General features: G+C 38.5%; 3 protein-coding genes across 3 annotated transcripts; all 3 read left to right on the top strand.

The window, feature by feature from the left end:
• Window positions 1–223: 223 nt before the first annotated feature.
• LOC125220891 (protein FAR-RED IMPAIRED RESPONSE 1-like) lies at window positions 224–1,826 on the top strand. Its single transcript, XM_048123024.2, has 4 exons — window positions 224–311; window positions 371–1,509; window positions 1,597–1,671; window positions 1,767–1,826. Exons 1-4 carry the CDS (start codon window positions 224–226, stop codon window positions 1,824–1,826), a joined length of 1,362 nt encoding a protein of 453 aa, XP_047978981.2.
• A 3,518-nt stretch (window positions 1,827–5,344) lies between these two features.
• LOC148933620 (uncharacterized) lies at window positions 5,345–5,983 on the top strand. Its single transcript, XM_089060775.1, has one exon. It carries the CDS (start codon window positions 5,345–5,347, stop codon window positions 5,981–5,983), a length of 639 nt encoding a protein of 212 aa, XP_088916901.1.
• A 14,182-nt stretch (window positions 5,984–20,165) lies between these two features.
• On the top strand, window positions 20,166–23,394 carry LOC125220890 (G-type lectin S-receptor-like serine/threonine-protein kinase LECRK3). The gene is made up of 3 exons (XM_048123023.2): window positions 20,166–21,099; window positions 21,372–22,534; window positions 22,867–23,394. The coding sequence occupies exons 1-3, from the start codon at window positions 20,211–20,213 to the stop codon at window positions 23,212–23,214; spliced, it is 2,400 nt and encodes a 799-aa protein (XP_047978980.1). The 5' UTR covers window positions 20,166–20,210; the 3' UTR covers window positions 23,215–23,394.
• The last annotated feature ends 675 nt before the right edge of the window (window positions 23,395–24,069 follow it).

Raw genomic sequence — 24,069 nt, forward strand, 5'->3', positions numbered from 1 at the left:
GACTAATTTTTTCTGGTGTGATGGTGCTTCAAGAATAGATTATGATTGTTTTGGTGATGTTTTGGTATTTGATACCACGTATCGTACAAACAAGTACAACATGGTATGTGCGCCTTTCGTGGGAGTCAATAATCATTGGAGGAATGTCTTATTTGGTTGTGCTTTCATGTTAGATGAGACAATAGCCTCATTTATTTGGGTGTTCGAAACGTTCTTGGAGGCAATGGGGAACAAGGCACCTAAAACAATATTCACGGATCAAGATAGTGCAATGGCTAATGCGGCAAAGTTTTTCCGAACAGCGTCCATAGGTTATGTGTCTGGCATATATCTAAAAATGCCACTCAACATATTTCGCATCTTCTTTCAGATTCAAAATTTAAGGGGAAGTTCAATAAAATTTTGTATGAAGTTGAGATGGAGAATGAAATGGAGCAGCTTTTGAGTGATCTATGTGAAGAATGGAATGTTGTTGAGAATAAGTGGTTAAGTAATTTGTACTTGCTACGTCATAAATGGTGCCCCGCATTCAACCGTGATAGTTTTTCAGCTGGTATAAGATCTACGCAGAGAAGTGAAAGCACGAACAATGTTTTCAAACATTTGTCTTGTAAGACAATGACATTAACAGAGTTTGTTAGTCATTATGAGAAGCAAGCAGAAAAGATGCGTGACAATCAAGCTGCCGATGATTTTGAATGTGTTCGAGGGGTGCCAAGAATTGGTGTAGATTGTGGTATTTTGAGGCAAGCGGCACAAGTGTACACTCATAAGATATTCAAGAAATTTCAAGCTGAGTATTTTGAAGGCTTTTCATGGCATGTGATAAGTTCGAAGCATGAAGATGGAGTATACACTTACACCTTGAAGAAGGAATTTGGTCATTCCGAGCATTCTGTGAGTTTTTATTCCAGTAATACTTCGATCTCGTGCACATGCAAGTTATTTGATTTATTGGGATGGTTATGTTGTCATGCATTAACTATAATGAATAATCATCTCAACGTGACTACTATTCCTGCGCAATACATATTGAAGAGGTGGACGAATAGTGCAAGACAAGAAGTTCATAATAATGACGGTGGTTGCTCCTTAGATTTGACAATGTCAAGAACTTATCATTTGAAAGAGTTGATGCGCCAATCTTTTGACATCATGAGCTTAAGTGTCCATGATGTTGAAACTGTCAAAATTGCAAAAAAGAGACTCCAAGAGCTTGACGCCGAGATCAGAAATTATGCATCCCCCTTGTGTGCGAGTGATAGGCATACCTTGAGAATTGAGGATAATGATGTTCCTCAACACGGTTCAACTCAGATTCTTGATCCTCTCAAGAAAAAGTCAAAGGGAGTGACAAATTCTCGAATGAAGAGTGCCATAGAGAAGCGAAAGAAGGGCAAATCTTTGAAAGGAAAAAAACCCTTTCAACAATTTCATGGCATAAATCCCATGAACCAAACACCGATGTGGAGTACGAATGTTCATATGAATCCAGGCCACCAAAATATGGTATGTGTATGTCTAATTATGCTCATCAATATACATGGTGTATGCGTATATCATATTTGGTTTCTTTGATGGTATATAATTTTATAGGATACATCATCATATATGATGCCTGTTCAATCTGGTTATGCCCAACCGATGTCTTTTACCTCATTATTGACTCAGGTATATTTTTTATATGCAAAATGATATATTATCATATGGTTATAATATGCTTTAGTTTATCTCTTTACATACTCTTATTTTTTTTGGCTTTGTAGGACTATCAAAGTGTGGCAAGTGTACCTCAAATCATGTTCCCCGGTGATTGTCCCCCTTGAATTTATCTCAAGTTGAGAAAGATAATTTGAATTGGAGAAACTTGATTTGGCTCCCACTTTTGGATCACGAAGAAAGCATTTTGAAAAAGAGTTCATGATGATTTTAAGTATTGAACAATTATTTGTATCTTTTATTTATGAAAACAATTTATGTATTAACTATTGAGTATTTTTGATAGGATTAAACTTTATTATTGGTGATCAATTTGAATATAGTGGTTTTATTTATTTTTATATTTTAATTGCTATTTACTAACAAGCTTATAATCTATTTAGTTTCTAGAGTTTTTGTAACATCCCGGATTTTAGAACCCTAATTTTTGAGCCCTAGAATTTATTGTTGATGACGTGGCATCGAGAATGCAGTTATTTCATGAGGTGATATGGTCGAATTAAGTTTAGGGTTTGTGAGAAAGTTTGAAAAGTCAAACTATTTGACTTAATGATGTGGCATGTGATTTATTTATTTGTGTGACTTATGTGGTGATTTAATTGTTTATGGGTGAGTGAGAATATTAGAGAAAATTGCCATAAATACTTATCACCCTAATTCTTGTGATTTTCGAACCCTAGACCCCTTGGAGAGAAAATTTCTATTTTTTCGGAATTTATTTAATCCTTGGGATATTTATCCAAATTAAATTCCAAGAGGCAATTATTTCCTTGTTTAGAGATGTAAAAATCGAGCCCCCTTGTTACCTTAGTGATTTTCGAAAATCACTTAATTTTGGGAAGGAAGGAATTGTTTTATTTTAGTTAATCCCTTGTTTGATTCCTTCCATACCTAGAATTTAATTATTCTACCAAATCTTTCCATACTACAAGAGATCTTGCCTTACTTTATTTTAGTCAATATTCAAAAATCCATGCCTTATTTAAAAGGCTAGAAATCGGCCCCTTGCCTTACTCATGGAGGATTTTCCTTATTTTTATTTTGCTCCATGATATTTTATTCTATATGGAAAAATACCAAAAACAAAACCATGAATAATCCCCTAGCCATATTTTCGAAAATTAGGAGATATTGCCATCTTCTTTTTTGTTAATTCTTCTTCCCTACTCCACAATATTATTTTATTCTATTTATTTATAAGGCAAAAGATATTACCAAATATTCTATTCTTATTACCTAAAGATCTCATTGGACTCTATAAATAAGAACCAAAACCCCAACCCTAGCCCCCATAGTTTTCGAAAACTCCCTCCCCATATGCTCTCTCAATTTTCTTCCACTTTACTCCATTAATCCTTCATCTTTTGAGAAGAAATCGAAGTTTAATCCGAGGATATTGAAGAACCAAGTCTCTACTTTGTTTCTACCGATTTATTTTCTCTAAAAAGGTATTTTTGCTTAAGAGTTATGTTGTTCTTCTTCTACCCTTCTTTTCTTTTTCTTCCAACCGATTTAATCGGTGTTCTTGAACCTTCATGCATATTAATTGAGTGAAAAAGGGATAAGAAGGGATATGGGAACATGTGTGTGTGTGTGTGTGTGCCGAGAGTGTGTGAGGTGTGTGTGCCGTGTGTGTGTTATGCGTGTGAGTGTGTGTTGTGTAGTGTGTGCTTGATGGATAAATACTTTTGTATGACATATGATGATAGATCTAGGGTTGAGATGCTAAGAAATATATGTATGTTAAGCGTGACTTGAAATTAGTAATTTATGATGAGTGTGACTTGAAATTTATAAGTTATGAAGATTTAGGTAAATCGATGGGAAAGAGGGAAGTAACGAGACATGCATAAGTTAAGAGTTATAATTGAACCTAATTTGTGAATATGTGTCTATGTGGATTTAAAGGTGAAACCTCGGTTGCGAAGCCAGATAACGGAAAAGTGAAACTACTTGAAATCTAAGCAGTCGAGGTGGGCTTTACTCTCAAAAACTCTCTTTTATTTTGTCAAAGATAATTATCGGAGCTATAAGGGTGGTTTAACTGTTATGCCATGCCTATGTTTGTTTTATTGTGAGATTGTGTGCCTGATGCCTAGTTTGTGAGTTCGCTCCATTGGGCTATAGGGCTATGGATATGATATACGAATTCGGGTCTGAGTATGGGCTGCAAACCCTACCAGGCTCTGTACACGAGGGGATCGGGAGCCGTCCTAGCTAGTCGGCCGGTCTCGTGGGCGAAAAGCGTGGCCACGCTTTCGTCGCACCATGGAAAGATTGTGATATGTGATTGTGGAATTTGATGAGAAAATGGGGAGTTATTTCGACTGGCCAGTCTATGAAAATATTTTGTGATACTCGTGATATTTCTCTTAACTGCTTAAAACTCGAGTTCACTTGGTAAGGGTGGCATAACTTTTGAATAAAATGTTTTGGCAACGAGCTCACTGAGTATTTCAAAATACTCAGCCCTGCATGTGTTTTTCCTATGTGCAGGTTGAATGATGACGAGCGGTGGTGGGTGTTGAGCAGCTCAATTAATTAATGGATATGTTGAACTCTAAGTGTAGTTGTGTCTCCATACATAGCTATGCTTTTTCTCTTGATCGTTTTCCGCTAAGTTCAAATACTCTGATATTGATTTGGTTGATTGGCACTCTTCTTCGTTTTGAGGCCTTATACTTTTCTCGTGACGTTATCTTGAAACCTATGCCATTCTCTTAAGTTTTGATCGTCATTTATAAAACTCCCTTTTGTTTGCCTATTTAAGTGTCTAGGTTAAGTTGTTGCATTAAATGCTCTGATATTTCTTCATTTCTTTGGTCAGTACTCTTTAAATGAAACCCTAGCCTATGTATTGATTGTTTGGAGTCGGTTTTTGGGTAGCAGCCGCCGCATTTATTGTACCCTAGGAGGGCGGGCTGTTACAGTTGGTATCAGAGCCTCAGTTCTTTCCGCTCTGTACCCAAGAGTCTTTCTTCTTTTCGAACTTTAGGTTGTCTTTGTAATCTTTTTGTAAATGAACTAAATGCGAAGGACTCAACACCGCAACTCGTCTCGTTCAACCGCAAAGAAAGAGGTACTCGATATTTTGTGACTTGTGCGTGAAACTTGATGCTTTTGGAAAAATTGTGAATGAGAAGCGATGCTTCTTGAACGATGATTTGTGAAATATGAGAACTTGTGAAAAGCATGCCTTATGTGCTAGAAATATTACGAATGCGAAGCGATGCTTCTTGAATGATGAATTATTGAAAGTGTTGTGTGAGAACTTGTTAGAATTATGAATGTGATTACGTGAAAGCATGTTGATACGTTGCGATGCTTAGACTTGGACTTTTGGAAACTAGCATGACTTAGCTATACGATCACAACGCTTGTATTAACACTAGGAACGTAGAAGGACTAGTATAAGGCCGTTAGTGTATGTGAAGATCCGACGAAACGCGAACAGAAAACGCACGAGTAGTTGTTTTAGGGACGAGAACTTTGACGCGACGCTACGCTTCGAACCATCACCCTTTGGACTTTTATACACTTTCGCAGCACCGTTTGAGATCACACACTTTCCTTTCTTTTCCACCTTTTGAGACGGTGTTGACTTGTTCCTTTTCCCCTTTTGTAGATGGTCCAACCCTATCACGCCCTCATGCGACGTCGTTACGCTAAGAATAGGAACTTTCCCGTGGAGCGCTTTAGAGAGATGGAATGGGACGGAGAGCAGTTCCTTCTGAACTTCGTCACCGACTTCTATGGTCATTGGCTGGACGCCTACGCGTACGGAACTACCCATCACGAGGGAATCATGCGACTCATCCATACACTACCTTCCCCTTGGAGCGAGTGGACCGCTCAAGCCTCAGTATCCTACACTTGGTTTAGCCCTCCCAAATACACGCCTCGAGGAGACTTCGTCGGCCTAATAGGAGTCTTACTTCCGGCCATGTCTGCCGCCGTTGATGGACCTCCACTTCATCCGCCAACGCAAAGGTACTCGCCAGGAGCAGCACGTCGAATGAAGTATCGCGATGATGAGGAACCGCACGTTGCTCGCGTTCCCCGTAAAAGAACCCTTAGGATGCGCGTATCAGCCCTTCGAGCAATCATAAGAGAGACCGAAGAGATGCTTGCTTCGATTCCGTCGCCCCTAAGCAACGAGGAGAAAGACGAGGAGATGAGAACGTTCGAGAGAGGAGAGAGTTCAAACGCGGAGAGTGTCGGAGAGTCGGGAGAACCCGAAGAGGACGAGGGCAGAGATGTCTAGTGCCCGAATAGGAGTTTTGCTTTCCCTTTTCCCCACGTTTTGTTTTGAGTTCGGAAACTTCTATTTTGTTGTTATTTTCCTTCCGCGATTGAATCGCTCTTTTCATTCGTTGTACCAAGACCTTTTGGGATCGCTTTTGAAAATTAATGGGGAATTCGCACCTTTCATTCTTTTACATGGCAATGAAGCCGTCTCCACTCTTCTCTATCCTTATCACATGAATATACTTGCTTGTCCCATTATCTTCCAACTGTTTTCCATCTTATCGTACGATTTTGTCGTGTTCTTCCATACACGACTGTTTTCCACCTTATCATACGATTTTGTCGTGTTCTTCCATACACGACTGTTTTCCACCTTATCATACGATTTTGTCGTGTTCTTCCATACACGACTGTTTTCCACCTTATCATACGATTTTATCGTGTTCTTCCATACACGACTGTTTTCCACCTTATCATACGATTTTATACACGACTGTTTTCCACCTTATGGTGCGATTTTATCGTGTTCTTCCGTATACGACTGTTTTCCCACTTATCATACGACATTATCGTGTTCTTTCATACACGACTGTTTTTCCACCTTAGGGTGCAACCGTATTATGTTCTCCGTTTACCTTACAACTGTTTTGCGTGGTCTTTCTTTAGACCCTAATTGTGAATGAGTTAAAGATTCCTTTTCCTTCTTTTCAAAAAGTACCCTATCGCTGCCTTGAGTTTTAAGTAAGTACGCTAACGATTCGAGTGTGATAAATCAGAATGCCGCCTAGACGCAATGTGAGGAACGAGGAACCTAACTCCCAGGCTTCGGTAGAAGAGAGTGTGACCCAACCAAGACCGTCGTCGCCACCACCACCCCCACGAGTAGATAGGGAAGTCGTGAAGCTTTTCTTTGATCAAAAACCTCCTACCTTCGATGGGATGGGTGAGCCTGCCAAGGCCGAAACTTGGGTACGAGCCTTAGAACGCATCTTCCGAACCTTAGTGTGCAACGATGCGGAGAAGATGATCTGCGTGACGCATCAGCTGACTGGATCCGCCGATTTTTGGTGGGACACCAAACTGAAGACCATGTCCCAGGATCGCATAGACGAGATGACTTGGGAAGAATTCAAGACCGAGGTCTACAGCAAGTACGTACCCAAGAGCTACCGCAAGGCAAAAGCCGCTGAGTTTCACAACCTTACCCAGGGACGTCTGACCGTAGCCGAATACGACCGTGCACTCTGTGACATGACCCGTTATGCGCCGGAACAAACCGACACCGATGAGAAGCTGGCTGAGAAGTTTCGTGAGGGCCTTAGGCACGAGATTAGGATGGCGTTAGCAGTCCGCGGAACCCTTACGTACGCCGAGGCACTAGCCCTCGCCCTTGATGTAGAGGCAGCGATGCCAAAAGATAGGAGCGCGGGGAACACCGCAATGACATTACCCCCGCCACGTCCGAACCACGATAAGAGGAGATGGGAGGAGAATAGGGTCCCCTACGACAACAAGCGATACCGCCCCACTCAGAGCAGGCCGCCATACGGAGGAGGACAGACTTCGTACAACCCAAGGAACAACCCCCGTGCCAGACCGCCACCGTGTAACGTCTGCGCCATCGGAGAGTGTAGAGGACCGAACCCGACTAGGTGCTTCAACTGCGGAGGGAACGGTCATTTCTCTAGGGAGTGTCCGAGTAGGAACGTAGGAACCGGGTCAAGGCAGAACCAACAGAGTTTCCGTCAGTAGCCGAGGGCGCCACCTACGGGCTCAGGAGCGAACCGGAACCAGCCACTGCGGCTACAACAGCCTGTCCGCCCCAGACTTCCCGCCCCGGCTAGAGCGTACGCTATAGAGCAGAAGCAGCCCAAGGTCGAGCAAGGAAAGCCCGAGAGTGGAAACCTAGCAGGTATAGGCGAAATCCTTGATACCCCTATTGTTGTTTTGTTTGACACGGGCGCATCTCATTCGTTCATCTCTGAGTTATGTGTTCATACCCTTAGCTTGCCTACTAGAAAATGTGAACATAGGATGATGGTGTCCTCGCCAGTAGGATGACTAGTAGAGATTTCCCGTTTTTGCTTGAACATAGAAATCGTACTAGGAGAACTTAAGTTAGTTGCTCACGACCTGCGAGTTATGGCGATGAGAGACGTTGACGTAATCCTAGGAATGGATTGGTTAACTGCGAACTTTGCGACGATTAGTTGTAAGAAGCGACAGATAACCCTACAAACCCCGGGTCTGGAACCCGCCGTGTACCACGGAATCTCGATGAACCGACGAATCGTTGTAGTCTCTGCGTTACAAGCCACTGCTATGCTGAAGAAAGGACGCCCGGCCTACCTTGTCTATCTCCACGGAGAAGAGAAGGAGGAAGCGAGGCTTGAAGACGTTGATGTCGTACGAGAATTTCCGGATGTCTTTCCCGAGGAGTTACCCGGACCGCCGCCCGATAGGCAATTAGAATTTACGATCGACCTTGAACCTGGAGCCGCACCCATATCAAAGGCGTCGTACCGCATGGCACCGAAGGAGTTGGAGGAGTTAAAGGTCCAGCTGCAAGAGCTCATGGACTTAGGTTTCGTTAGGCCCAGTGTTTCGCCATGGGGCGCACCGGTGCTCTTCGTTAAGAAGAAAGATGGGTCAATGAGAATGTGTATCGACTATAGAGAGTTGAACAAATTGACCCTCAAGAACAAATACCCTTTGCTGAGGATAGATGACCTGTTCGATCAACTCCGAGAAGCCGGAGTGTTCTCTAAGATGGATCTGAAGTCAGGATACCACCAGCTGAAAGTGCGAAAGGAGGATATCCCTAGAACCGCGTTTCGTACCAGATATGGTCACTATGAGTTCGTCGTGATGCCGTTCGGTCTAACCAACGCCCCAGCCGTGTTCATGGACCTGATGAACCGCGTTTTCCACCCGTACCTAGATACGTTCGTTTTAGTGTTCATAGATGATATCTTAGTCTACTCGAAGGACGAAAAGGAACACGCGGAGCACCTACGGATCGCGCTGGAGACGTTGAGGAAGGAGAAGTTGTACTCCAAATTCAGCAAGTGTGAGTTCTGGCTGAAGGAAGTCAACTTTTTAGGACACATCGTGTCAGCAGAAGGAATCCGAGTGGACCCCGCCAAGGTCGAAGCTGTGCAACAGTGGAAGTCACCCTCGACGCCGAACGAGATCCGAAGTTTCCTAGGTCTAGCAGGATACTACCGTAGGTTCATAGAAGGGTTTTCCAAGATCGCGAGGCCGATGACCCAGCAGCTCAAGAAAGGAATCAAGGTGAACTGGACGCCGGAGTGTGAAGCGAGTTTCCAGCTTTTGAAGGAGAAACTGACCACAGCACCAGTGTTGGCCGTGCCGGAACCAGGAGCGAATTACGTAGTTTACACCGACGCTTCGAAAGTCGGATTAGGATGCGTGTTGATGCAGAACAACAAGGTGATCGCTTACGCATCGCGACAGTTGAAACCGCACGAGTTGAACTACCCTACCCACGATTTAGAGTTAGCCGCTGTAGTGCATGCCCTAAAGATTTGGAGGCACCATCTCTATGGAGTTAGGTGTGAAATCTTTGCGGACCATAAGAGTTTGAAGTACTTCTTCGAGCAGAAGGATCTGAACATGCGACAACGGAGATGGCTCGAGCTAGTGAAGGACTACGACTGTGGTATCAACTACCACCCCGGCAAGGCAAACGTAGTAGCAGACGCTTTAAGCCGTAGAGACCATTCGCAACTCGTTGTTTTTCTAACGGAAGAGGAAGGTTTAGTTCGAGAGTTGAGTAAGTTGCGTATAGAGGTAGTTAGAACATCCGATACCACGAAAGGCCGAATCGCCACGTTAGTAGTAGAACCTGATCTAAGAAAGAGGATCGTTGCAGCACAACGGCTAGATGAGAAATTAGAAGAGATTCGAGTCGAAGTGAGAACCGGTGAGTCCGGAAGTTTTAGTGAGGCTTCCGATAACGCTCTTACCTTTGAAGGGAGACTGTGTGTGCCGAACGACGAGAGTCTTAGGAACGAAATCTTGAGCGAAGCGCACGAAACCCCATACACTGCTCACCCCGGGAGCACGAAGATGTACCAAGATCTGAAGAAATCCTTTTGGTGGAACGGCATGAAGAGAGACGTCGCAGCTTTCGTGGAGCGCTGCTTAGCCTGTCAACAGGTGAAAGCCTTACACCAACGACCGTACGGGAAGCTACAACCGCTGGAGATACCCGAGTGGAAATGGGAGCACATCGCCATGGACTTCGTGACGGCGTTACCAAGGACCCTCAAAGGGAATACCGCGATCTGGGTGATCATCGATTGACTTACCAAGAGCGCGCATTTCATACCAATCCCCGTAATCCATGGATCGGATAGGTTAGCTCGGATCTACATTCAAGAGATCGTGCGATTACATGGAGTCCCAGTGACAATTACGTCTGATCGTGACCCGAAGTTCACTTCGAAATTCTGGATTAGCCTACAACGCGAACTAGGAACTCGATTAAACTTCAGTACCGCTTTTCACCCCCAGTCCGATGGACAATCCGAGAGCACGATACTAACTCTCGAGGACATGTTAAGAGCCGTGGTGCTCGACCGAGGCGGAAGTTGGGAGACCGCACTCCCATTGATCGAGTTCGCCTACAACAACAGCTTTCAAGCCACGATCGGCATGGCGCCATATGAAGCACTCTATGGAAGAAAGTGCAGATCTCCACTCTACTGGGATGAAGTTGGCGAACGAAGAGCGCTCGGACTCGATGCAGTTGAAGAAATGGTCGAAATCGTTCGACGAATCCGCACGCGAATGAAGCAAGCCCAGGACAGACAGAAGTCGTATGCCGACGTTCGACGGACGGACCTACAGTTCCACGCTGGTGATAAAGTTTTCCTCAAGGTATCCCCGTCGAAAGGGATAACGCGTTTTGGAGTCAAAGGCAAACTGAAACCGCGATTTATCGGACCGTACGAAATTCTAGAAGGTGTAGGACCCGTAGCTTATCGTTTAGCACTGCCGCCCAGCCTTGGGAACGTGCACAACGTCTTTCATGTGTCGCAATTGCGAAAGTATGTGTTCGATCCGAAGCATGTGATTCGTTACGAGGATATTGCTGTAAGCCCGGATCTGAGCTACGAGGAGCAACCCCAGTTAGTCTTAGATCGAAAGGTTCAAACCTTGAGAAATAAAACCACTGCCTTCGTGAAAATCCAATGGAGAAACCACGGGCCCGAGGAAGCCACGTGGGAGCGTGAGGATAAGATGATAGAGCTTTACCCGAAACTCTTTCAGTAAAAGGTACCAGATTTCGGGACGAAATTTTTCTAAGTGTGGTAGGATGTAACATCCCGGATTTTAGAACCCTAATTTTTGAGCCCTAGAATTTATTGTTGATGACGTGGCATCGAGAATGCGGTTATTTCATGAAGTGATATGGTCGAATTAAGTTTAGGGTTTGTGTGAAAGTTTGAAAAGTCAAACTATTTGACTTAATGATGTGGCATGTGATTTATTTATTTGTGTGACTTATGTGGTGATTTAATTGTTTATGGGTGAGTGAGAATATTAGAGAAAATTGCCATAAATACTTATCACCCTAATTCTTGTGATTTTCGAACCCTAGACCCCTTGGAGAGGGAATTTCTATTTTTTCAAAATTTATTTAATCCTTGGGATATTTATCCAAATTAAATTCCAAGAGCCAATTATTTCCTTGTTTAGAGATGTAAAAATCGAGCCCCCTTGTTACCTTAGTGATTTTCGAAAATCACTTAATTTTGGGAAGGAAGGAATTGTTTTATTTTAGTTAATCCCTTGTTTGATTCCTTCCATACCTAGAATTTAATTATTCTACCAAATCTTTCCATACTACAAGAGATCTTGCCTTACTTTATTTTAGTCAATATTCAAAAATCCATGCCTTATTTAAAAGGCTAGAAATCGGCCCCTTGCCTTACTCATGGAGGATTTTCCTTATTTTTATTTTGCTCCATGATATTTTATTCTATATGGAAAAATACCAAAAACAAAACCATGAATAATCCCCTAGCCATATTTTCGAAAATTAGGAGATATTGCCATCTTCTTTTTTGTTAATTCTTCTTCCCTACTGCACAATATTATTTTATTCTATTTATTTATAAGGCAAAAGATATTACCAAATATTCTATTCTTATTACCTAAAGATCTCATTGGACTCTATAAATAAGAACCAAAACCCCAACCCTAGCCCCCATAGTTTTCGAAAACTCCCTCCCCATATGCTCTCTCAATTTTCTTCCACTTTACTCCATTAATCCTTCATCTTTTGAGAAGAAATCGAAGTTTAATCCGAGGATATTGAAGAACCAAGTCTCTACTTTGTTTCTACCGATTTATTTTCTCTAAAAAGGTATTTTTGCTTAAGAGTTATGTTGTTCTTCTTCTACCCTTCTTTTCTTTTTCTTCCAACCGATTTAATCGGTGTTCTTGAACCTTCATGCATATTAATTGAGTGAAAAAGGGATAAGAAGGGATATGCGAACATGTGTGTGTGTGTGTGTGTGCCGAGAGTGTGTGAGGTGTGTGTGCCGTGTGTGTGTTATGCGTGTGAGTGTGTGTTGTGTAGTGTGTGCTTGATGGATAAATACTTTTGTATGACATATGATGATAGATCTAGGGTTGAGATGCTAAGAAATATATGTATGTTAAGCGTGACTTGAAATTAGTAATTTATGATGAGTGTGACTTGAAATTTATAAGTTATGAAGATTTAGGTAAATCGATGGGAAAGAGGGAAGTAACGAGACATGCATAAGTTAAGAGTTATAATTGAACCTAATTTGTTAATATGTGCCTATGTGGATTTAAAGGTGAAACCTCGGTTGCGAAGCCAGATAACGGAAAAGTGAAACTACTTGAAATCTAAGCAGTCGAGCTGGGCTTTACTCTCAAAAACTCTGTTTTATTTTGTCAAAGATAATTATCGGAGCTATAAGGGTGGTTTAACTGTTATGCCATGCCTATGTTTGTTTTATTGTGAGATTGTGTGCCTGATGCCTAGTTTGTGAGTTCGCTCCATTGGGCTATAGGGCTATGGATATGATATACGAAATCGGGTCTGAGTATGGGCTGCAAACCCTACCAGGCTGTGTACACGAGGGGATCGGGAGCCGTCCTAGCTAGTCGGCCGGTCTCGTGGGCGAAAAGCGTGGCCACGCTTTCGTCGCACCATGGAAAGATTGTGATATGTGATTGTGGAATTTGATGAGAAAATGGGGAGTTATTTTGACTGGCCAGTCTATGAAAATATTTTGTGATACTCGTGATATTTCTCTTAACTGCTTAAAATTCGAGTTCACTTGGTAAGGGTGGCATAACTTTTGAATAAAATGTTTTGGCAACGAGCTCACTGAATATTTCAAAATACTCAGCCCTACATGTCTTTTTCCTATGTGCAGGTTGAATGATGACGAGCGGTGGTGGGTGTTGAGCAGCTCAATTAATTAATGGATATGTTGAACTCTAAGTGTAGTTGTGTCTCCATACATAGCTATGCTTTTTCTCTTGGTCGTTTTCCGCTAAGTTCAAATACTCTGATATTGATTTGGTTGATTGGCACTCTTCTTCGTTTTGAGGCCTTATACTTTTCTCGTGACGTTATCTTGAAACCTATGCCATTCTCTTAAGTTTTGATCGTCATTTATAAAACTCCATTTTGTTTACCTATTTAAGTGTCTAGGTTAAGTTGTTGCATTAAATGCTCTGATATTCCTTCATTTCTTTAGTCAGTACTCTTTGAATGAAACCCTAGCCTATGTATTGATTGTTTGGAGTCGGTTTTTGGGTAGCAGCCGCCGCATTTATTGTACCCTAGGAGGGTGGGCTGTTACAGTTTTTATGGTGTATTGACAAATTTTTAATATAATAAAAATATTATTTGGATCATGTCATTATTATTAAGTACTCCTTGCTTTATATTTTAACATAAAATACAACCATTATTAAGTTAACGTGCTATAGAAAAATAAAATAAGAATTATACTATATTACCATTCATATTTAACGTGCTACAGAAAAATAAAATAAGAAGTATACAATATTATTATTCATATAGATAATTAATTATTTGTGCAATACTTGTTAAAAGAATTAACAAAAAATTATTCTATTAAATATTGTGTACAATGTATTTAATCAAGTTACGTGTTATTGGTGCTTATATGATTTGGAGTGTAATTTTGTTCTCCACAATGGTAGAAATGGCGGCTATTTTAAATGACGCAAAAGATTTTCTCGTAGTTACGAGTATATATTGGCTTCTCGAAATTTTCATATCAAATCAAATTTTTGCCGTTAACTAATTGGGTGGTAATTAATGTGCATATATGTATGTATATAGAGCTATATTATCTATATATGTACATGAGAAATTTCCATAATTGTGTGTATCTATGTGTCAATCTAGTTGGAGGTGAGACCAATATACATGTCTATTTGTCAACATATTATTGGTAGGGTATACCACATATGCTTTCCACCGTGGTATTCCGAGACCACTGAATTTTTTCTCGGATATATGCGGATTTTGTTAACATTGATTTTTCTATACTGGCTATCACGAGGAAGGTCTTATGTTGATATAATGTGTAATTTTAGCAATGTGGGGAAATGAGTTGTAATTTTTGCAACAGGGTGGCTTGAGAATTACTGTGTGAAGTTAGCCAGTGAGCTTAATTGACATGATGTGTCCAAGTCTTTGCCTGTGCTCTCTACATCAACTTCATATTCATGCATTCCTCTCTTGTTTGAAAGTTGTTTTTCGTTTAGAGTAAACTGGATAAATAGTATTTGATCTTTCATTTCCGCACATAAATGGTACATAATTTTTATTTTATAAGTATCACTTTTGGTACCTCATGCCTAAAATAACCATAGATACCAAACATGTGATTTTTTTGTTATTGATAATATTTTTGGAAATTTCAACTAAATAGAACCAAATATGTAATTTTTTTTCTTCATTTCTTATTTCTTTTTTCTTCTTTAGTTTATTCTTCTTTCTTTTTTCTTTATTTTTTTCTTTATTTTAATATTTAATCTTCTTTTATTCTTTCTTTTTTCTCGTTTATTCTTCTTTCTTTTTTCTTTAATTTTTTCTTTATTTTAATATTTAATCTTCTTTTATTCTTTCTTTTTTCTCCTTAGTTTATGTTTCCTCTTTTTTCTTTTCTCTTCTTTATTTTCAGTGTTTTATACATACATCTAATTGCATTCATAATATAAATCAATAACAAAACATCTAACTAAATTAATTATTTAAAGTAATTAAATCAATTGAATATTTTTAACTAAATAATTTATACTCATTATTGGGTTGAAAACGCCTAACTAAAAACATTCAACTATTTATCATTATGAATACAATTCACAATTTTAAATTTTATTTAAGACTATATTGATTAGTTATTAATTTAATATAAAATAATAATAATAATTTATTAATTACTACTAATTTTTACTATTATAGCAATAATATTATTATAATAATTAAATATAATTATAACTATAATTATGATTAAGTATATTTAAATGATATTAAAAAATAAATTAATTATTACTACCTCAGTCCACCAAAATTTGTCTCATTTTTCCATTTCCGTCCGTCCTCCAAAATTTGTCTCATTTCACTTTTATCATTTTTTATAGTGGACCACATCTTCCACTAACTCATTATTACTCACATTTTATTACAAAACTAATATATAAAAGTAGGACCCACAATCCACTAACTTTTTCAACTAACTTTCCATTACATTTCTTAAAATCCGTGTCGGATAAAAGTGGACAAATTTTGATGGACGGAGGTAGTAATTTATAACATCAAAATAATATTATTAATATTAATTAATAATAATTGTATAAAGAGTGAGGAAAATGAGAGAAGATATTATAATATCACTTTTGGTGCTAGTTTTGTGAATGCCCAAAATATTCTTTAGGACAAATGGAAAGATGAATTTGTTTAGAGGGTATTTTGGGTGAAAATTGCATGAGGTACTAAAAATGTGATTTATATGTACCAAAAACGATATAAAATAAAGATCATGTATCATTTATGTGCGAAAGTGAAAGATCAGATACCATTTATGTGGTTCACTCTTTACTTTACGCAAGTTTGATTTATGGTCTATATATGCTGTTGGTTTGTTACTATTATTTTTTAGCATTGCGGATTGATTTCCTAGACTGCCCCTGAACCTTGCTTGATCTTGGCGGGATGGGATCTTCTACTGTGCTATTTAGCACAGCAGCTCTTGTTGTACCTAATACATCATTAAAATAATATATAAATATTTAATTTATTTTATATTGTTTATTTGAATTTTTTATTATCATATGTGTAATAGCAGAGGTTGTTGTGCTAAATAGCACAGCAGATTATTTTATAGTATTGTTTATTTGAATTTTTCAAGTTTACCTATATATGTACGCAACATTAACATATCAATATATGTGACTCCGGAACCATTGATCACAAGTTTGAATCCCCTTCTCGCCTTCTCACTTTAATACGAGTATTTTTTTTTTTTTTTTTTTCTTTCATTTACTTTTGAATTCCTTCATGTTCCAATATTTTATTATACTATTTCCTTTGTTTATTTTTTCCTGTAATTTTATACTAGTACTCTATGCCTCCTATTTTCTCTAATATTCATTCATGTTCCAATATTTTTCTATATCTCCTCTGTTTATTTTTTCTAGTAAATTTGTAAATATTCCATATAATATTATTTAAAATCAATTTTAATGATATATGATCTTTACTATTAAAAATCTAAAGTTGAAAACATTTCTTAATCTCATAAAAAAGTACTAGTATAAAATATTAACAAAATCAAATAAAATGATATACTCTTTGTTATAAAAAAAATATATTCTTTAATTCGATGTCGTAATTGTCATTGTATCACTAGTTTCTAATCATCCTCTAATTATTTATCTCATTATTCATCTCCGGTGAGCATCTCTCTATTAATCATGCTCGAGTTGTTTTTGTGTCGTAGACATTGACTCAAAAGAATTTAACATTATTTTGGGCCCCAAAATTAAAATCATGCTTCCCACTTTTTTCATCTAAGTATTTTTTTTATTTTATTTTTCTAATGGGACTGTGAAAATGGCTTAGGTTTGTCTTATGTTATTGCTTTAACAGCATTTTTAATTACGATCGACTAAAATGGACATATGTGGCATGGTTTCGTACCCCCACAAAATCTAAATAACAAATTCGGAGCTTTTCGCAAGTAGCCAATAAAATCAAAATTGAAATATAGTGTGGAATTAGAATTGGGATGATGTGGCGATATCATTCTGATTTTGCACTCCAATAATTGATTCTTTAGATCATTTTTATCACCATCCATCCAACCAAATTCAACCATCCACTTTTTAAATAATTAATTAATTTTTATCTCATTCACATCATCTTCCATATTATCAATATTTATCCAACTCAACCATACATTTTTTTAATGATTATCAATGACCATCTAACCATAACATTATATATTTATTTTTATACTATTATTTTTTAATAATATTATTATTACATGAAATATTTATTATTGCATAGTAAAATTTATAAAAAAAAAACACAACTAATGAGAAACTAAAAATTATAAAAATAAACAAATAGAAAATATAAATTACAATAATTAAAATATGAAACTAAAAATTATGAAAGATATGAAATTGTTTCTAAAAAGAAGGATTATAAGAGGAAAAAAGATGATATTTTGTTATATGCCAAACTATAGCAAATGTGGTCTCTTTTTATAGGGGGTGAAAAATTATGAATTTTGGTATAATTTTTATATAATATATAAAAGATACATAGTGTTTTTAGAAAAAATATATTAACCAATAAGATTATATCATTTGGCACAATCTCATTAAATGATGAAACTAAAATGAGAAAAAACCATGACGTTGGAGGTTGGCCTCCACTTTCAATTTTTCTTTTTTTTTTTGAATTGAGGAGATGTGGCGGTCAGCCACACCACACCGATAAACATAGTCTTATAAGGTTTTTTTGTAAATATTAAAAGTTATAATTCAAAAATTAATTTAAAAATTCAGAAATGAGCTCGAATTTGATAAAACTTTATAATTTTAACGGCAGTTATTTGCTAGAATAATTATAAAACCATTTCCACATCAACCTGCATCTTCCATACCTATTTGAATTTGATAAAACTTTATGATTCTAGCAGCGATTATACTCTAGAATAATGGAGTAAATGAAAACCGAACGTGTTAATTTGAAAATAACATGTAAAATGGAAAAGAAATAAAGAAATAAAGAAATACAAGGAAAAATGAAAAGAAAGTGGAAATTTACGTATGCAATACTGTTTACTTAGACACTTTAGTTTAACTTTAGTTTAACTTATTATTGAGAATTCTTTCTTTTATTTCAATCTATGATTTTGAAGTTTCACCAAAACTACAAAGGGTGACTTGGTCAACGGTCGAGGTCTTGACACTTTTTAGATATAGAAAGACCAAGACCCATAGGTCAACCGTGTGACGTTCATTCCATCCTTTGGCCTTCCCGTTAAGTGAAATTATTTGTATTCCCTCTAGCACCAAGTGAACCTAATACTCCCTCACTTTCATTTTATAAACTTTCTAATTTTGAAAAATTACCAACATATTATTCTTACACGTCATTTTATTTATAATTTATACCATTACCTTTTAACAACTTATACCATTATAGACTTCACTTTTCACTAACATTATTTTCATTTTTCACTACCCTTTCTCTCATTTTCTTATTTTTTCCTCTATTTATTAAAACCCGTGTTAAACCCATTGTTCATACTCTTTGGAGATGAAAGGAATACATTTTTTATGCACGAGATTTAATAAATTGATATTTAAAAAATAATTGGAGAAGAAATAAAGTAACAAAAAGAAAGAAAGGGTAAAATATGGAAGAGAATAAAGTTTTTGTAAAATGAAAATGGTGCAAGTAGCTTAGAAGGAACCGAAATGGAATACAGATCAAATAGCTTGAGATGGATGGAACATCAAATTCGATGTAGAATGTGTTTCCAACTCTTTCGATAATTCTTCAATTACAAAGGATTCTGAACAGTAACTAGATAGCGGAACTCATTACGTCGGATATACCGAAAATGATCATCCTCGGCGTCAGAAGACAAGGCAATGCGGCAGCCTTCACTGGAAACGAATAGTGGAAGAACATACGTGAACTCCAACTATAATGGAGTTTTTCACCCATTATGAGTTCAGTGGAGTCGGTCGTCCCATGACTCCGCTTAGATTTGCAATTGATTTCAAATATTTGGGGTTATCTTGTTATGTCATTCGGATATTGAGTCCTGACATTTATTTTTGCACCTCATTATTATAATATTTGTTATACTAATCATATATACTTAGGGGTGTTCGGTTGTATCCCAGGTTTAAATATATAGTGTGTTTGGTTCATATAATTCAATACCACAACTCAATCCTAGATTGATAATCATGAGATAATATCTTGGTATTACTTTATCTAGGAAATCGAACACCACCTTAAAGAAAAGTATTACTCCTTTTGTCTCACTATAGTTAATTTTGTTTTTTTTTTGTCATCTCATTTTAGTTGAGTCAGAAAATAATACTCCTCCTACCCTAAATTTTTGTTTTAAGAAATGTAATGGAAAGTGGGCTGAAAAAGTTGGTAGGTTGTGTGTCTTACTTTTAAAATAATAATTTTATAATAAAATGTGAGTGAAAATAAGTTAGTGTAATGTGGGGTCCACTACCAAAAATTGTAAAAAGTGAAATGTGACAAATTTAGTAGGACAGACGGAAATGAAAAAATGTGACAAAATTTCATGGACGGAGGGAGTAATATCAACAAATTTAACTTTTTTTTTCACTTTAATCGTTTAGCTCTCTGTTCAATTATACTCCCTCCGTCCGTGAATAGGAGTCTCATTTTCATTCGACACAGATTTTAAAAAATGTTAAGAAAAGTGGATGGAAGAAAGTTATTGAAATATGGACCCCACTCGAAAAGGTGTACCATTTTAATTTTTACCTAAGAAAAGGTGTCGTACTCCCTACTAGTGTATATTAGTACTGCATTTATTTTCTTTATTGTATATCTTACTTATACTAGCCATCGTATCCGGATAACTCAGTATGAAGCAATCATACACCATCGTCCTATAGCTGCAATGGCGCCTTTCTCTTCTTCTATCTTTCTACTGCTACTTGTGTTCCCACATTTAATTTGTTCTCAAAACATACCTGTGGGAACCAGTTTGACTGCAGCCTCAAACTCCGATCCATGGCGCTCCTCCCCTGCCGGAGACTTCGCTCTCGGCTTCCAACAGCTTCAGGGCAACGATAGTCTATACATACTCTCCATCTGGTTCGACAAAATCCCCGACAAAACCATATTCTGGTTTGAAAGAAGCAGCTACCCGGTGCCGCGTGGCTCAACGCTGCGCCTCGACGCCGCGGGCGGCCTCGTCCTCAATGATCCCCAGGGCCGCCTTCTCTACAATAGTAACGCCACCGGTCAAGTTGATCATGCCACCTTCAACGACACCGGAAACTTGGCTCTGCGCCGGAACGATTCGTCTATCCTTTGGGAGAGTTTCAAGCATCCAACCGATACAATATTACCAACTCAGACGATTGAGCTCGGCGACACGCTCGTTTCCCGGAAAAGTGAGGCTAACTTTTCCATGGGGAGATTCTACGCCGCTGTCAACGGTGGTGGGAATTTCGTCTTCAACACCAAGAGCGTGCCCTCGAACTCGGGCTACGATGATGAGTACTACAGTAGCTCCACTTCTTCTCTTAATGCTTCTGAGGCTGGGATCCGTGTTGTGTTCAGCAGTGAAGCTTTGATTTCTGTCGTGAAGAGGAATGGGCGGGAACAGGTTATTAGTCCTAGGTCGATTCCATCTTCTTCCGGTAATTACTACCGGGCGACTCTCGATTGGGACGGAGTTTTCGCTCAGTACTATCATCCCAAGAGCTTCGGGAACAGCCCGGGTTGGCAAGTTGTGGGGTCGTGGCCCAATAACATCTGCTTTAACATCGACGGAGATAGAGGTGTTTGTCTTCTAATCTAAAATATAAATAGACATGAATGTGATCTATATTAGGAACCACTTGTTGGTTGATTCGTTTTTAGTGGCATGTTAGTGTAAATAGCTCATTTAGTTTATATAAACCCACACCAATTGCTCTAACAACCAATGTGGGACGTTGAATTTGTAACATAGACTCACATATTATCCGAATTAATGAACTAAACTTTTAATCATAAGTAATTATACAAAGCTCAATATCTTAATCTAATTCGTACTATATATTTTCAACAGGAAGCGGGGCTTGTGGCTATAACAGCGTGTGCAGGATCGAAAACCGAAGGCCCGTCTGCACATGCCCGCCAGGGTATTCACTAGCCGATGCCCTCGATCGCAATGGCGACTGTAAGCCCGACTTCCCGCACATTTGCAGCAGTGGTGTAAATGGCACGTTGCCACGAGACAATGAGTACACCTTAGAGATCATAAGTGACGCAGGTTGGCCTAAGAATGACTACCAACTAATCCAACCGTGCAGTGAAGAGCAGTGCCGAAACTCTTGCCTGAATGATTGCTTCTGTGGTGTTGCCGTATACAGAAGTAACAGCAGCTGCTGGAAGAAGAGGCTGCCGCTCTCCAACGGCAGAGTCGACAGCGATCGCAGCTCCAAGGTGTTTCTCAAGCTGGGGAAGAATAAGGATAATACTCCTTCACTCAATCCGAGACTAAGAAGAGATCGGCAAACGCTGAACGTTGTGATATCAGTGCTTTTAGGCAGCTCAGCCTTCATCAATTTCTTATTTATTACAGCAACGTGTCTCCTCCTCTTCCTCCTCAAAAACAAAAAACCCCTCAATCCTGTCCGAGACCCTTCGTCTTCTTCTAACTTACGCTGCTTCACTTACAAAGAGCTCGAGCGGGCCACAGATGGGTTCAAAGAAGAGCTAGGAAGGGGCTCTTTCGGAATCGTCTACAGAGGGGAGATTCCAATCGGTTCCCAAAACATAGTTGCAGTGAAGAAGCTGGACAGAATGTTTCAAGATTCCGAGAAAGAGTTCAAGACGGAAGTGAACGTCATCGGCCGGACTCACCACAAGAATCTGGTGAGCCTGGTCGGGTTCTGCGAGGAGGGGCCTCACCGTTTGCTCGTTTACGAGTACATGAGCAATGGGACATTAGCAGGCTTTCTATTTGGCCATCTGCGGCCGAGCTGGATTTTGAGGACTAAGATCGCAGTGGGGATCGCAAAGGGGCTGGCGTACTTGCACGAGGAGTGCAGCACCCAAATCATCCACTGCGATATAAAGCCTCACAACATACTTCTTGACGAATGCAACATTGCTAGGATTTCAGATTTCGGGTTGGCTAAGCTTTTGACGATGGATCAGAGCAAGACGTTGACGGGTATTCGGGGCACCAAGGGCTACGTTGCTCCTGAATGGTTCAGGAACACACAAGTAAGAACAATTTTTCTAGTATGATTTGTTTTTAATAATAGTGACTTTTGGGAATAATGTGATATTGGTAATGTAGGAGTATTAAGTATGAAAGGGAAAGATTGAAGTAATTTAAACAGCATTAGTGGATAGTGTGACTCGTTTTATATATAGTACTAATATGTGATGAAACAATGTCGAAAAGTAGAAAGTGGACTAATTTTGTGAGGCATACTAAAATGGCAAAATGAGACTGTTTTTCGAGGACAGTGGAATACTATAATAGTAAGAATTTTTTGGTGGAGACTTAAACCCTTCTTCCTTAAGCTAATTAATTAGGTCCATTGTTGTAGATATCGGTGAAGGTTGATGTCTACAGCTTCGGAGTGGTTCTACTAGAGATCATATCGTGCAGGAGAGTCATCCGGGACGACCTAGAGTTTGGAGACGGCGAAAATCCAATCCTTACGGATTGGGCTTGGGACTGCTATGCGGATAGAAAATTGGATGCATTGGTGAAGAATGATGAGGAGGCCTTAAGCGATGGGGAAGCGTTGGAAAGATTTGTCATGGTTGGACTTTGGTGCATTCAAGAAGATGTATCTCTTAGGCCAACCATGAAGAAAGCCTGTCTTATGCTTGAAGGAGTCATCCAAGTTCCAGAGCCAGCGAATCCATCCGCTTTCTCCTCGGTTGTTTGACGTAAGGGCATCAACAACCACACGTACTATAGTATTCATAAGTCTCAAGTACTTTCTTTCTTAGAGTTGCACCAAGTTGGATTCCAAACTTAAGTATATATATTCACCATATCCTTAACCACGCACATCGGTGTTTGTTTTGTTTACATGTATAATCTAATGGATTGATTTGATACACTACCGGAGTGTTCGGTTTGCAAGATTGTATCCGGAATTAAATTTGTAGTGTGTTTAGTTCATGAGATTCAACCCCACAACTCAATCCTAGATGGATAATCATGGGATAACTAGTAATAGCTAACTCCTATGACTAAAATAATCTTACAACTCAATCTTAGATCATATCTTAGTATTATTTTATCTTAGAAATCGAACACCACCTACTAGTATAATTTTAGAAAATGAACGTAAATCTAAAACCAAGCAAAGTTGGATAATTTAGACTAGTTTGGTTTCTTATTTAAATAGTTGCGTATGATTCCATTTTATTTTTTAGTTATGAATAAGTTTTTATACAATTGCAAAAATAGGATTTACATGTTTTAATTCCTTAACTTTTAGCATAAAGGTCATTCATAAATAAATTATTTTGGAAAACATTAATTAGTCAACAAATCTAGCAGCTTTACAAAAATCTTCAAAATTTTAAAATTCTACGAACTATGCATTTTCCGAATTCGGCCAACTCACTATAAAACATATCTGACGAAAACATTATCAAAATTGGTGTCTAACCATGTAATCATGAATCCATATTCATAATAATTCCTTCCTCGTCACGTAAGAATATATACTCTTTCTTTTTTTAGTCTTAGTCTGTGTCACAAGAATATGCATTTTTTAATTGTAAATATT

The sequence above is a fragment of the Salvia hispanica genome, chromosome 1 (genome assembly GCF_029641045.1).
Source record: "Salvia hispanica isolate PSC_SH4W2 chromosome 1, Shi_PSC_v1, whole genome shotgun sequence".
NCBI lineage: Eukaryota > Viridiplantae > Streptophyta > Magnoliopsida > Lamiales > Lamiaceae > Salvia > Salvia hispanica.